The following is a 14,356-nucleotide window of genomic DNA, read 5'->3' as shown; positions in this document are numbered from 1 at the left end:
TCCTCCTTTCTCCTTATTTCCTCACTGTATCTGGGTGGACCAAGTTTCTGATCATCTAACAGGTGACATTGAAAAGCATTTAAAAGTTTGGTGTCAGTAAATGTTTTTAAAAGAGGTCTCTTATGTTCATCAATGGTGCATTTATTTTGATCACAAATCCAATAAAATCTGTAATATTGTTTAAATATTGTTTACAATTTAAATGATTAATCTTTATATTTTATTATATTTTAAAAGGTAATTTATTCTGATGAAAAATAAATAAATAATAAATAAATAAATTCATTTCAGCAGGCATTACCTCAGTCTTCAGAGTCACATGATCCTTCAGAAATATATGCTGATTTGCTGCTCAAGAAACATTATTTTATCATGTAATAATTTATCATCAATGCTGAAAACAGTTGTGCTTCTTAATATTTTTATTGAAGCTGTGATGCAACTTTTTATGATTCTTTGAATAAAAAGTTTAAAAGAGCAGCATTTATTTGAAATGTAAATCTTGCCTTAGATGTAAATGTAGTAATGTAAATGTTAAATTAATATAAATGTCTTTATTGTCACTTTTGATCAATTGAATGCAACCTTGCTGAATAAAAGTATTAATATCTTTAAATATATATATATATATATATATATATATATATATATATATATATATATATATATATATATATATATATATTATTGTTTTTTATTATTATTTTTTTTTTTTACTGACCCAAACTGACCCTACAAACAGTGATCTATGTTGATACATTCAGCACTTTTTTCCACAGAGGAGGATGTTTATTTAAAGTTACTGTATGTTTCCATAATCAAGCTATTTAATCTTTATAGGTCAAGGAAAAGCTTAATGGCACTATACTGTATTTTAATTATATTTTTTCATTGATAGCTTTAATGATCCTATGAGATTCAAAGTTGGGTTGTATACACGCTGAAAGTGCTGAACTACTTTAGAAAATGGGCCGAGACAGAGGTGAAATGGAGGTAATATGGTTACAATTTTGTGATTCTTCAGTGTTTGTGTCTTAGGGTTGGATGCTTCAGTGACTCTATGAGACTTATCAGTCTCTCCAGAGCTTTGTAGAGTTACATTAGTATGACGATTAGTATGTTTCTTTTCTGTTTCTGCAGCCGTAATTGCCTTGTTTTGCCGGCAGTATGACATAATAAAGGACAACGATTCAAGCAACAGCAAAGAGAAGGCAAAACCATCCTCAGAGAGAAGCACACCAGAGCACCACAGCGGAGGTCTGCTGCGGAGCAAGGTGGGAATCTTTCCCAACTCAACGTCTTGTCTAACCCACACATCCCTTTTAAAGAAAGAGGAAAATCCTGTTTGTCACTTACTTACTGAATGTTATTCTAAACCCATATGGAACACAAAGAATCAACAAGTATATATTTTCCTGTACAATGAAATTGAATAGAAACCAAGGGATGTCAAGCTTTAAAAAAGACCAAGAATCCTTATAAAAGCAGTCCATGTTATTTCTTAAGTCTTCAGAAGCGAATCAAACGATTTGACTGAAATTGAAGTTAAAATTGAGTCAAATTTAAGTTCATCTTGCTTGAAAACCTTGACAGAGAATAAATAGCATAATTAAAATTTTTGGATAAACTGTCTTCATCTAGAGTCATAAACAGTGACATTTGAACACACTTCATAGGAAAAATACAAAGTTCTGGCATGAAAATCTAGATGGTGCAAGCTAATAGGTCCTTTTACTCACCTGTTCATAATCACATCATTATCTATAGGGCACAGCTGATTGGTTCCTGCTGTATCAGTAGCCAATGAGGTCGCTGCTCAACCTTCAAATACTTGGGTAGCATTTGCCTTAGCAGTGCAGCGCACTTCAGAAACCCTCCACCTTCCCCAGCTCCACCTGTATAGATATACTACGGGTAATTCATTTATGCTATATTGTTCAGCAGCAGCAAGTCTTATTTGCTCACAGCAGCGTGTTGTGTATGTATTGGCAGTAGCAAGTCCCGTACTTGTTCTGCAGCACCAATAACCAACAGAAACAGCGTAGCAGATCTATTCCGTCCAGACCAAACATACAACATTGTCATATCTATTACCATGCCAAACACTCCAAGAGTTGTCATGACAGAAACATATTTCTCTTCATCGTGAAGGAAATCGCCCTTTAATAAATTTAATATTAGCCTTTAAACCAGTGGTCTCAAACCCTAATTCCTGGAGTGCCAGAGCTCTGCACAGTTTTGCTCCAACCCTAATCAAACACACCTGATCCAGCTAATCAAGGTCTTCAGGATTGCTTGAAACTTCCTTGCAGATGTGAGTTTTAGCTGGTTGGAGCTAAACTGTGCAGAGCTGTGGCCCTCCAGGAATTGAGTTTGAGACCACTGCTTTAAACTAATGTACTGTAACAGATTTTAAACCTGATTATAAATTAGATATCTCCAGTTATAAACAGTTTATTGCAATGCAAAACAGCTATGCATCTGTGCTTCCCCCCACAATTCCCCCTGTTTTCAAAACACAGATTGAGTTGAAATTACATTTCCTGATACATTTCATTAGCTCTTAATGAAAAAGCATTTCAAGCCAAGAGGACAAGGAAAAACAACCTGATCACTTTAACACCTGCGGAAAGACTAAGACAGAAAGCAGGAAAGCATTAGATTGCTATCCATCTCACTTTTCACAAAGATTGTCTGCCCAGGAACTGCGAATTGATAAAACCTCTGATTGATCAAACCTTTTTGTTACTTGTCGGATGAAACCTGCCAGCAATGAGGGATGAGAACACTATGGCCTGCATTCCCTGACTCATGTGAAAGGCTTCAGGGTAGCTCTCTGTTGTACACGTTTTATGAGATCAACTAAGCCTATGGAGCTTTACTGTATATTTGCACAGGCAACGCTAGAATTCACTGTTTGGCTTTGATCAGTAATGCTGAGTGGTTTGCTAGAGAAAGTGTGCCAATGTCCCAGAATCATTATTTTTGTATATAGAAAGAAAGAATAGTCAGGCTGGGTTTTGATACAGACTTTCAGATTCTCTTGAAATTATTTGATTCTGATTCATTTAGGGATATCTCAGTCATATTGTAAAATGTGTATCTTTTTGAACTAGTAGTTAAAAGAACCAGCTCATAACAATCAGACTATACTTCGTGCACTGAGTGTTCATGAATCATTTTAGTGTTTGCATGCAGCCTTCAAGGACAATCCAACTGAAGGCCTTTTATTGTCATTTTGCAGTACAAAGTATTTTTATTGAATTCAAAACAGACTGTGATTAAATACAAACTCATAACTCAAGGTAAAATATGATTATTATTTTTTTACCGTAGTACTGAACGGTCTGTTCTCTTAATGTGTAATGGCCCTGGGTGTGTTTTGGGCGTAACATGCAATAAACCAACCAGAGTCTTATTCCCATGTAAAAGCCAATTGCGCTCGCGCCATGGTGGATTTTTCTATTTACATTGCGGAATTTGCAAGCGGAAAAACTGAACGCTTCTCCAGAGGATACTGAAGCGCGCGAGCAAACCATCTATGGTACAAAGTGTACGCACGTTGTGGACCTCCCTATAGGTGCATATTACTAATGCGCTCTGAAAAATAACAAAAACCTATAGCCCCATTGACTTTAGACCAGGTGTCAGTTAGTCAATGACGCAGTCTATTTCAGTTGCCTCAAAATACCAACGCACCAACAATGCGCCTACCTAATTTTCAGACCAGCACGCCCATGGGCAAACAAATCGCCGCAAATGCATTTGCTATTTCAACAACATGGAGCAGGAAGTGAAAATGATAACTGCGTCTGGCTGAAACTAGCAAAAAGCACTTGCGTCGCGCCTGGCGCTGCATTCCGCTCGGTGTATAATAGGGCCCTAAAAGTTAAATGCAGAGCCCAGATTATGTATACATTTTCGTGCAACCAGACTAATTGTGGGATTTTAAAGAATCGATATCAGAATGGTTTAAGTTAATCCTTAAATGCATGCATGTTTACCCAATCATTATTAAATATCGGGGTCTTTAGCGACCTATATCTAACACGGATCTATATCTAACACGGATGGATCTCTACCTGTCGCGATAACATAAAACTCTCCTGATATTAGAGTAACAATTACAGAAGAATTAAATAAAGCATATTTTGTTAGCTTTTGGAGCTGGGAAGGGTTCAGTTCGAGCAGATGTTATGCATGTAACTTAATTTTAGAATCAGAGACATTTTTCGGCATAATAAGTGCTTTGGATCAAATGCCAGAGCTACTGACCTACTTCTATAATAAACCATCTCAGGAAAACCACCATGTGCCTTCATATTCCTGTAGCTTTTCACTTGCCACTTTCTCTGTGTTGGAAATTCAAAGTGATAAAGCAAGAACAGATGCCTCACATTTCACCCGTTCCACTATGTGCCACCATTCGTCCTTATAAAACATTAAAAAAATCAGCCCCTTTAGACACGTGATCAAATCAATATCGGACCTTGTGATGATGTTACCACCTGCACCAAGACACTAATCGCCTTCTTTTAGACATATTGCACTACTACAGAGCAAAATTATGTTCATTTGTCTCTGTGTGCATTACATCTTAGTGCTCACAGCCATATATAAAATAATCTCAAGCTGCAAATACATCCAGCGGCGTTCTATCCATCCAGGAAGCCATCCTGTCCCAAACGATTGTACGTGTTGATGTACGGGCCCCTCGGAGAAGAATCACTCTTCTGTTTTTTTGTCCTCCTGTCTGTTGCAGTTCCACCAGTCTGTGCCATCTATCAACATCATTGAGGTGTGATGGGAGTTTCGTAGATGTCAGTCGCACCATCTGCCGTATCAGGATGACAGTTTATCGGCCCTTCCATCATAACAGTCAAGAATCCTCATGGAGCAGCACATCAGCTACACCTCAGTATCGGCCCACCCATACGCACGTATATTAAAGCAATCCACTGGGACTGTAAATATCATATTGCGTATAGCGTATATGACGGGATGCCTATATTGTATGATGGATAGAGAATACCCAAAACTTTCCTGCAATATATCAGATTAAATTGGGGATTTTTTCCTCTTGTATAGAAAAGGAAGGGAAGTGTATTTTTTATATGGTACTGTTGCAGGCTGGCAGGGTTTCTACTCTTTTTAGCTTGTGTTTGGTTTGTGCATGAATCTCTTTTGAGTCTGATAGGTTTTGTACAGAAGCAGGTCATTAGATTAAGCTTGTGCTCTTCTTTTCATTAGTCTGTAAAACTGGTGGAATTGTGACTGAGTTGCTTATTAGAGGGCAAACTGACGGCAAATCTCTCTGTTTGTCATCTCTACATCCTCCTAACCAGTTTTTTTGTATTCTAAATATGCCTATTTGCCCAGTTTTTTGCCCACTATATGCTAATCTTAAAAACCTGCCAGACTGAACAATGTACATAATTGCTAATCTCAACGTGTTGTATACAAAACATGCTCAAAACAGCAATATTCTAACTGAATTATTGTTTGTTATTAAGAATATAAAGACGCCATAAACCTCATGATGAAAAATGCATGCATATTTTATGTTTTTTTAAGCTCTTAATCTCATGTTAATTCCTTAATTAGACGATTTTGTTATCATCTTTTTCTCATTATCCGTTTTAATAAAGATAATGAATGACTTAATGCGAGCTTTTTTTTTTCTTGCTTTCTTATTGACATATTAGCATTTTTGGCATTTGAGAGAAGTACTATACAGAAACAAGTTGTTTGTTTCAACAAAAACATGCTAATGGAGAGGGATCTCATTTATTGGTGCATTCAACCACCAAGCAAGTATACATTAAGATTCATTAATATTAATAAATCATTAGGCAATTAATCAAATTAACAATATTTCCAAAATACAAACCCATTGTGTTGAACTACAGTATATAAAAAATATTAGTTGGTCTAATGGCAATTTTTCAAATTATTAAAATCACAAGATATGACACTTTTGTGTTTTTGAACAAATATTTTATTATACATTATTAAATATCAACCAATTGTTTATTTATATATGCAAATTACCTTTTGAGCTCCATTATGGTTTCATGATGATTAATTAATAAACATTAGTATGTGTACAAAGCCAAACATAGATTGCATAGATTTTCTTAAAGCACCAACTTTGATTTCTTACTTTACAAAATATTAATAAAATAAAACACATTATAAAGACAATCACACATTATAGAGACAATCTACACAATATTTTAGAAATAGATATGGTTATATACATTTTTTTGTTTCACTATGGTTGTTGCAATCGTTAAAGACATTGAAAGTGTCTCAAAACCTTCCACAGAAAACAGTGATTATTTGAAATGAATAAGCAGTCCAATCAGAGCAAACATTAATTATTAAACCACTGACAGTTTCAACATGATTAACCAAAATAACTAGAACACCACTAACTGAACTAAGAACTTTAGCTACAGTATATACTGCAATTACAGTATGTATTCTATCAAATTAAATTAAACTTATCCCACTTTCAGGAGGATAGAAAATGTAAAAAAACTAAAATTCTGTAATGTCGAGAAGAAATACTGCATGTTGCACAAAGGAGAAAAAAAGCTGACAGAGCTACTGAGGCTCAAAGACGGAACGTTAAATGATGAAGAAATTTTTAATATCACTTAAAAAGGGCCGAATGGCAGTATATTACATGTAACGCTATTTGCTAGAGACTGATGGAACTCATGAGGAAAAGATTTTCTAAGAGCCAAAGTGTAATATTCTTTACTTCAGCACTTAAAAAACAAAGAAATGTCAGAGCCTATAGAAATAAGGTATACATTTCCGTCTTTCTATCCAGTTTCTATTTTACAGAATATGGCATTTATTTTTGCAAAATGACTGTGTGATGATTGTCTGCCCAAAGTTTAACCAAATCAGTGATGATTTTGACATCATTTGTGTGACATGACATTGTCTGACTGCATTATAAAAAATAAAATAAAAAGAAGAAACAGTCCGGTCCTTAAATTAAGAAGTTGCATATATTTAAAACAATTAAAGTTAAAAAATAAGTTTCACTGATGACAAGCATCTGTGAACATAAATAATAATGCTAATAATAATAAATCTAACACGTATGGTTGGAAGCCCATTGTGACAGGCTTTTAGACTGCAATATTTTGGATCCTAAAAAAGAAAGAAATCTGAAGTGTTTTGAGGCCTTATTCAAATATTAAAAAATTCCATGATCCACCCAAGACAGCAACATAGTGTTGGCCCAGATCTGGCCCACATCTGGTACACGTGGATTCCACACGACCTGGATGTGGGCCGGATCAGAGCTGACACTGTTGCTTTCTGGGAAAGAAAATAATTTCTGTAATGATTGCTTAAGCAAACGTCCCCTGACCCACAATCATATCTGAAATTCAACAGTGCTTCAAATTGTTAGTCCTGAACAGCTCTACAGTTCATACTTATTTGTAAACGTTCACCTAGAGTGTACTGTATTAATGCACGTCTAAAGTTCGCTAACACATGCGGATCTAGTGCTGTACATCCTGTAACACTTGTCTAAGAGCGTTTTAGTGGCTTTTGTTCAGTACAAAGTACTCGACCGAAATGAACCATGCAATCTGACTTTCAGATGAATGCCGTGGGAGTCTTGAAGAATGCTGGGCTGAAGGACAAACATCAGTTTTGTGGAATGTACATTTGGTCGCCCTTTCAAGTACATGTTTATAGTTATTGTATATTTAAATAACACAACCAAAGTATCTCCAATATAGCACCAATGCGTTGAAAAGATTTAGACTCTTTACATTATACAGGTAGCAAATCTACTTACACAAACGCTTGAGTACAATATAACAACATGCGGTTTCATACATGTTGTATTGTCAAGTTCTTACCCTGAACTTACAGTGTTATAATGCAAGTACATTGGCATTCAAGTGTTATATAGCGGATTCATGCATGTCTGTGATGCTTTTTTGTGGTAATGTTTGCTGTTTTAATTGGCAGTGGTGTGAGTAAGTCCATCGCTGAGGCATACGTTCCACGTTGTGTGTTCGTAACAATTTCTGATAGGCTGGTGAGAGTGATTTGTGTGTGTGTGTGTGTGTGTGTGTGTGTGTTCAGTCTGAGTCCTCACTGCTGAAGGACAGGAGATGATCTTCCACCGGACTCACAGCTGCATCCTCAGACACGGTTCTGCTGCGGGACGTTGCAAGTCTGATTGAGGGAACAGGAAGGGTAATCTTTAATATTTCTTATAATGTATATCTTTTTCTATTTAAAATCCTAAAAGTTTATTTTAAAGATTAAATTGGATTTTAAAACTAACTTTGCACTGAAAGATGTGAAAGATGCACATGCAACAATGCTTTTATCAGGGTTCCCAAAGTCAACGTAAACCTGGAAATGTCAGGGAATTTAACTTTTGATTTGGGATTTTTTTTTAGCTATGCATGCTCCAAAACATTTAATCAGATACACTACTGTTCAAAAGTTTGGGGTCAGTAAGATTTTTTTTTTTAAAGGAATCTCACCATGCTCAACAAGGCTGCAGTTATTTGATCAAAAATACAGTATAAACAGCAATATTGTGAAATATTTTCTATTAAAATATTTTCTATTTTAATATATTTTAAAATATAATATAAGTATTCCTGTGATGGCAAAGCTGAATTTTCAGCGTCAGTGTCACATGATCCTTCAGAATTCAGTCAAATATGATGCTTTGCTGCTTGAGAAACTTTTTATATTATCAATGTTGAAAACATACTTTTTTTTCAGGATTCTTTAATGAATAAAAAGTTCAAAAGAACAGCATTTACTTGAAATAGAAATCTTCTCTAACATTATAAATGACTGTAACTTTTTATAATTTTGATCAATTTAATGCATCCTTGCTGAATAGAAGTATTAATTTTATTAAAAACTTTTGAACGGTAGCGTAGATGATAATCTTCTGAAAGTAAGAAATTGTGAGTGAAACAAGTTCTTTTGACTGAATCGTTCAGACCTCATTCATTCGCGAATCAGTCCGAATCAAAACAATAAAGATAAAAAAAGATTAATTTCAAAAGGTCGTGGGAATTCACTGGGAACCCTGTTGTAAGTTGTTGTGTTGAAGTGAAACAGAAATCTTGTCAGGCAGTGACCATAAAGGAAACTAAGTCTGAAGTGTAATGATATTAGTTTCTCATTGAGGTTTAGTGATGGTTGATGAAAACCGAGGCATGTCATTACGCGGTACGGTTTCTCTCACCTCACTTACCTGCGTCCATCTCCTCCACCTCCATATTGCTGCATGGCAGGTGAGAGAGAGCATGACACATGCTGACAGTGAGCTATGATTAAACCATCACATCCTCCCAAGCATGCTACTGTTCAAACTTTGTGGGGATTTAGATCTATTTGTACATTTTTATTGTGTTTTTTCTACATGCTCAGAGAAAGGAAAGAGCTGATTTGGTTTCGCCTCATCTGAATCACTTAGAAGAATCATGATCCTTTTTGGCCCCTTACATTACTTATAACAATGGATTCTACTGGCAAGATGAGTGCTGTTTCTGTCCTGCTGTATGCCAGCAATGAAGTCATAGTAATGCATTGGCATCACAAGCAGTTATAACTTTATGGTGGCGGAGAATGTGGTAAGCAATCATTTAAAGAATTGTAACATGTATCATCATGTTAAAAATAAATTGATTCGACAAGTTACACAATCTTATTAGAAAGCATATCCCTATGCACAAGAATGCTTGTAACTCACTAAGCAATGAAATCATTGGATGTTTGTGATTTTAAATAAGGATACTGATCCTTATTGTCATGAGGATATTTATCTATTTTTTATAGATCAATATCCTTATATGTATGCAGCCTGCTGGGCGTTATATAAAATATCATGTAAATATATATTATTTTTAGACCGTATATTAAATATACATTATGTAATGTGAACATTTGTTCATTAAGTTTTCTGCTTGCTCCATCCAGATGTATACACTTAATTCTACTTATTTAATTGTTCTAGACATCACAGATTCTGTTTCTGTTCAAGGCCTTTTATTTTCTTATTTTTATTTACTTTTTATATACTGAAAGTATTTTCAGTTCCCTGTGTTTCCTCTGTTGTCATTGGGGTCGTTTACACGACACCGTTTTCAACTAAAAACAGAAAACTTGTTATGTGTTTTGGGCATTCATTTACATGACAATAGCGTTTTGGGGGCCTAGGAACTCAAACTTTTGAAATTGGGTTTCAAAGTGCTAGTTTTTGAAAATGCTACCGTTATTGTCTCCGTGAAAACAACAAAAATGCAAATTTGGGAACACGGTCGATGTGCATTACATGTTAGGCAAGTAGTGTTTCATTATAAAGTGACATAGCCAACTACTGGCCTGACAGTATAACACAGCCGTTTTAGTCGTTTGCGTGAATTCTTGTGAACAGGAATCCTTTTGACAAGGTTGTTGTCTATATGTGAAAAAGCAAAGAAAAAACTTTTCAGTTTTTAGTACATTGTTGTGTAAACATACCCATAGTAACTGAATTGGTTTCCTTTGCTTTGTTAATTAATTACATTCACCTGTATCTTGTTTGGTTCCTTATTCAGCCTTGTGTGCATATATAGTCCTCAGTTTCAGTTGTGTTTTGTCTATTCTGGTTGCGTTGATGTGTGGCTTCTGTTTCTCCAGCGGTTCCCTGTTATCCTGAGTATTTTGATTCTTTTTTTAAAGTTCTACTGCTGCAACTATAGATCCACACCTTCACAGAACAGATTCTTTATTTGTTTTTGTGTTGCACAAACCCCACCTGCTGTACCACTGACTATCTGCTAATCTGGATAAGAACAAAGTCATTGTTTTGGTACTTCTGTTTATAAATCTACCAGCTTTAACTGTACACAGAAATGCTTGAATGAAGTCGTTATGAACTTCATCTATTCCATCTGCTGCTAAACGTGAATAACTAATAATCAAAACTATCATTGCATTCATTTCCAGGGCTCTGTTTGAATTGATATTAATAACCCTGTATGGAGAGACACTCAGAATAAAATGATTCACCATGTCTGTTAATCGGAACCAGAGCTGCGATGGCTAATGTGTTTCAGCGCTCCTACTGTGTGCCGAATCTCACACCATCTCCACTTTATGAGACATAATGTCACACCTGAGGGAGCGCGAACACATTAGCTGATTATATGAGGCAGAATATTTTACAAATAGTTCCACATCAGCGATGGCATTGAAGCTACCACAAATGGACAAATGCTACAAAACTCACATTTTTTTTCAAGGGTGCAGAAAATCAGCAAAGATAACAAACAAATAAATCTTGACTGAATTTGAGTTTATCTCAGGGGAAATTATCTCTTTTTTAAAATTCTGTTTTCAGACATTTACTAAGCTGCACTGCAGTCAAAATGCTGCAATATACACCGTTCAAATGTTTGGGGTCAGTAAGATTTTTCAATAAACTTGTATTCAGCAATGATTAATTAAATTGTTCAAAATTGACCGTAAAGATATTTATATGGTTACAAAAGATTTCTTTTTCAACTAAATACTGCTCTTTTTTAACTTTCTAATAATCACAGATTCCACAAAAATATTAAGCAGCACAACTTTTTTCAATATTAAAAATAATCAGAAATGTTTCTTGAGCATCAAATCAGCATATTATAATTATTTCTGAAGGATCATGTGACACTGATGACTGGGGAAATGATGCTGAAAACTCAGCTTTGCCATCACATATTAAAGTATATTAAACTAAAAAAAATTAACATTGTAACAATATTTTACAATAATTACTGTTTTTACTGTATTCCTGATCAATTAAACGTCTTTCAAAAACATTAAAATAATCTCACAGACACCAAACATTTGAACGGTAGAGTTTTTTTTTAACCAAAGTCAGTTATTTTCTTTTTGTTAGTATGTATAAGAGTATTTTGAAGGGCAAGTTATTATCAATAAGCATTACATCTCCAATAAACACTATCCTGAAAGAACCATCTCTGATTTCACAGACAGTTTTCTGTGAGGCTTACTATGTGTGATAAAAAGTGAGTAGAAGGGAAGAAACTTACCTTGAAAACGCATCATCGAGGCCATCTTCCGCATCCTGAGGAGGAGAGAACATGCAATAACCATGTAAACACATCACAAATCACATCTATATCATACCTGCAGAACCAGAGAGTAACTTGAACAATATCAGCACCAGCAAGCTCTAAAGACTTTGGGTTTCAGAACCGCCTGAACAGTGAATGGAATACAATCACAGCTGAAATAAAGTCATCAACAAAAGGCACGGTTGAACATGGTGTGCAGAAAGAGAGCTTGACGGATCCAATATGAGTAGCTTTCCGCCTAGTGTTCATACATTTAATCGATAAATAAAGCATTAAAGCAGAGAATGCCACTTAGTGGTGGACTTTGTGCTTTATCAACAGGACAGGCCATGCTGACTGACAATATAATGGCAATTAGCCAGTGGCAATAGTAATTAGCTATTTTGGCATGGTGTCAAAACAACTGACCTTCATTTTGGAGCGGATACTCTGCATAATAGTGCCACTCTTTCAAAAAATTAATTAAAGTGAGGATTCAGATGACCAGGCAGGCCAAAAGACAAACTAGATTTAAGGTTATCAGAAAGGATTGCCTGGCATTTCAGCAGTGGCGTAACATTGCTTTAAAAAGTGGTCGGGACCAGGTGTGTGTGTGTGTGTGTGTGTGTTTGGGGGGGGGGGGGGGGTAGTTGCTAATAATGCTAAATCATAAATCAGATGTACCTGTGAACAATAACATTATGATGTCCAGCCATCGATTTAAATAGTACATTGGTTTCATTTGTTGTTTAATGAGATCTAATATATGTTGTTAGTACCGAATAAAGATCTCAGACCTTAAAGCTCCAGTAGGTAGCTTTTGTAAATAAATATTTGTTAAAACTCTCATTATGTCCTGAAAGTAGAATATGAGACAGATAATCTGTGAAAAAAATCAAGCTCCTCTGGCTCCTCCCTGTGGTCCTACTGCCATTTGCAGAAATACACCGCTCCCAGTCAGAAACAACCAATCAGAGCCAGGAGAAATGTCTTAGCAGTGTCAATCACGCTCGTGTACGCGCTGATCACCCCTCTCTTGCACAGCGCGAGCGCGTACCGTCGTTCGTGACTCTCCTGTTCAAACTCGTTCATCCAAATGAACGAATCTTTTTTCGAGTCATTTCGTTCATTCAATGAACGAAATGACTCGAAAAAAGATTTGTTCATTTTGAACGAGTCTTTTTCAGAGTCATTTCGTTCATTCAACAAACGAATGACTCGAAAAAAGATTTGTTCATTTGGATGAACGAGTTCGAACAGGATCACGAACAGAGCAAGGCGAGCATTTGTGCTTATAAAACTTAAAGTTTGTTTTTTTTTTTTTTTAATGACCGATCGTTTCACTAGATAAGACCCTTATTCATCGTCTGGTATCGTTTAAAACCCTTTGAAACTGCGCTGAAACTGTCATTTGGTCCTCGAAACGTTTGTGTCCTAGTCCATTATATGGAGAAAAAGTCTGGAATGTTTTCATCAAAAAACTTAATTTCTTTTCGACTGAAGAAATAAAGACATGGACATCTTGGATGACATGGGGGTGAGTAAATTATCAGCAAAAGTTTTTTTTTAAAGTGAACTAATCCTTTAACGTTATATTAGTAGCTATAACTTATAGAAAGTGCAACCTTATAAAGTTACATGTATTGCAAAATACATAATGATTTGTGGACCAAGTTTGTAGTCAAAGTATGGGCAGGCCATAGTCAATGTAAAGCATATTGTTGATGTTTCGTCCCTATTAGTGAATGTTCCATAACTGTTTATAATCCGCCGTCATCGGTGGTCCTGCTTACTAGCCTGTGCGTTCACGGCAGGCTCCGCTGTGGGGGAGGAGCTGTGGAGGGAGGGCTGTAGCGTAGCATAGAGCAAGGGGGTTGGACCTGTAAGTTGTGCTTGTTCAAATTTTCAGGCTAAGTCAACATTTTCTCAAAACTCCATTCTGCAGCTTTAATGCATATGTACATTAATGATCCAGTGGTAGAACTTTTGCCAAGCGTGTCAGAGGTTCTGGGTTCTAATCCGCACTCGTATTTTTTTTTTCTCATTAAAACCGATTATGTTTATCAGTGGTTGTATATCAAGCAAGGACACATTTGAGTGCATTTTATTTTGTGATTTCATCGGAACTAATAGAGAGTCTCCGAAACGGATTAAAGCACGTGTCCGTGTGAAGACTGTACGCGAGTCACGAGAGAACACTGTATCTGCACCACTGATCGCAGCGGCAACGAGCACTTTGA

General features: G+C 35.8%; 2 protein-coding genes across 3 annotated transcripts in view; one reads left to right on the top strand and one right to left on the bottom strand.

Annotated features, from left to right (window-relative positions):
• Positions 1–5,664, top strand: part of fndc4a (fibronectin type III domain containing 4a) — a 57,011-nt gene extending 51,347 nt beyond the window's left edge. Inside the window, exons 5-6 of one of the 2 annotated variants that reach the window (XM_077219699.1) lie at positions 1,141–1,274; positions 4,763–5,664. In XM_077219699.1, the coding sequence (XP_077075814.1) occupies positions 1,141–1,274; positions 4,763–4,804 (176 nt within the window). In that variant the 3' untranslated portion in view covers positions 4,805–5,664. The remainder of the gene's footprint in view (positions 1–1,140; positions 1,275–4,762) is intronic. The other variant, XM_077219700.1, reaches the window with a different exon arrangement.
• A 311-nt stretch (positions 5,665–5,975) lies between these two features.
• Positions 5,976–14,356, bottom strand: part of LOC143728711 (low density lipoprotein receptor adapter protein 1) — a 42,232-nt gene continuing 33,851 nt past the window's right edge. The window contains exons 8-9 of the mRNA XM_077219555.1: positions 12,093–12,127; positions 5,976–8,217 (exon numbers count right to left, since the gene is read on the bottom strand). Coding sequence (XP_077075670.1) covers positions 8,121–8,217; positions 12,093–12,127 — 132 coding nt within the window. The 3' untranslated portion in view covers positions 5,976–8,120. The remainder of the gene's footprint in view (positions 8,218–12,092; positions 12,128–14,356) is intronic.

The sequence above is a fragment of the Siphateles boraxobius genome, unplaced genomic scaffold (assembly GCF_051911475.1).
Source record: "Siphateles boraxobius isolate OS27281-9 unplaced genomic scaffold, OSU_SipBor_1 8, whole genome shotgun sequence".
Taxonomy (NCBI): Eukaryota; Metazoa; Chordata; class Actinopteri; order Cypriniformes; family Leuciscidae; genus Siphateles; species Siphateles boraxobius.
This window is presented reverse-complemented; position numbering and strand designations above follow the sequence as displayed.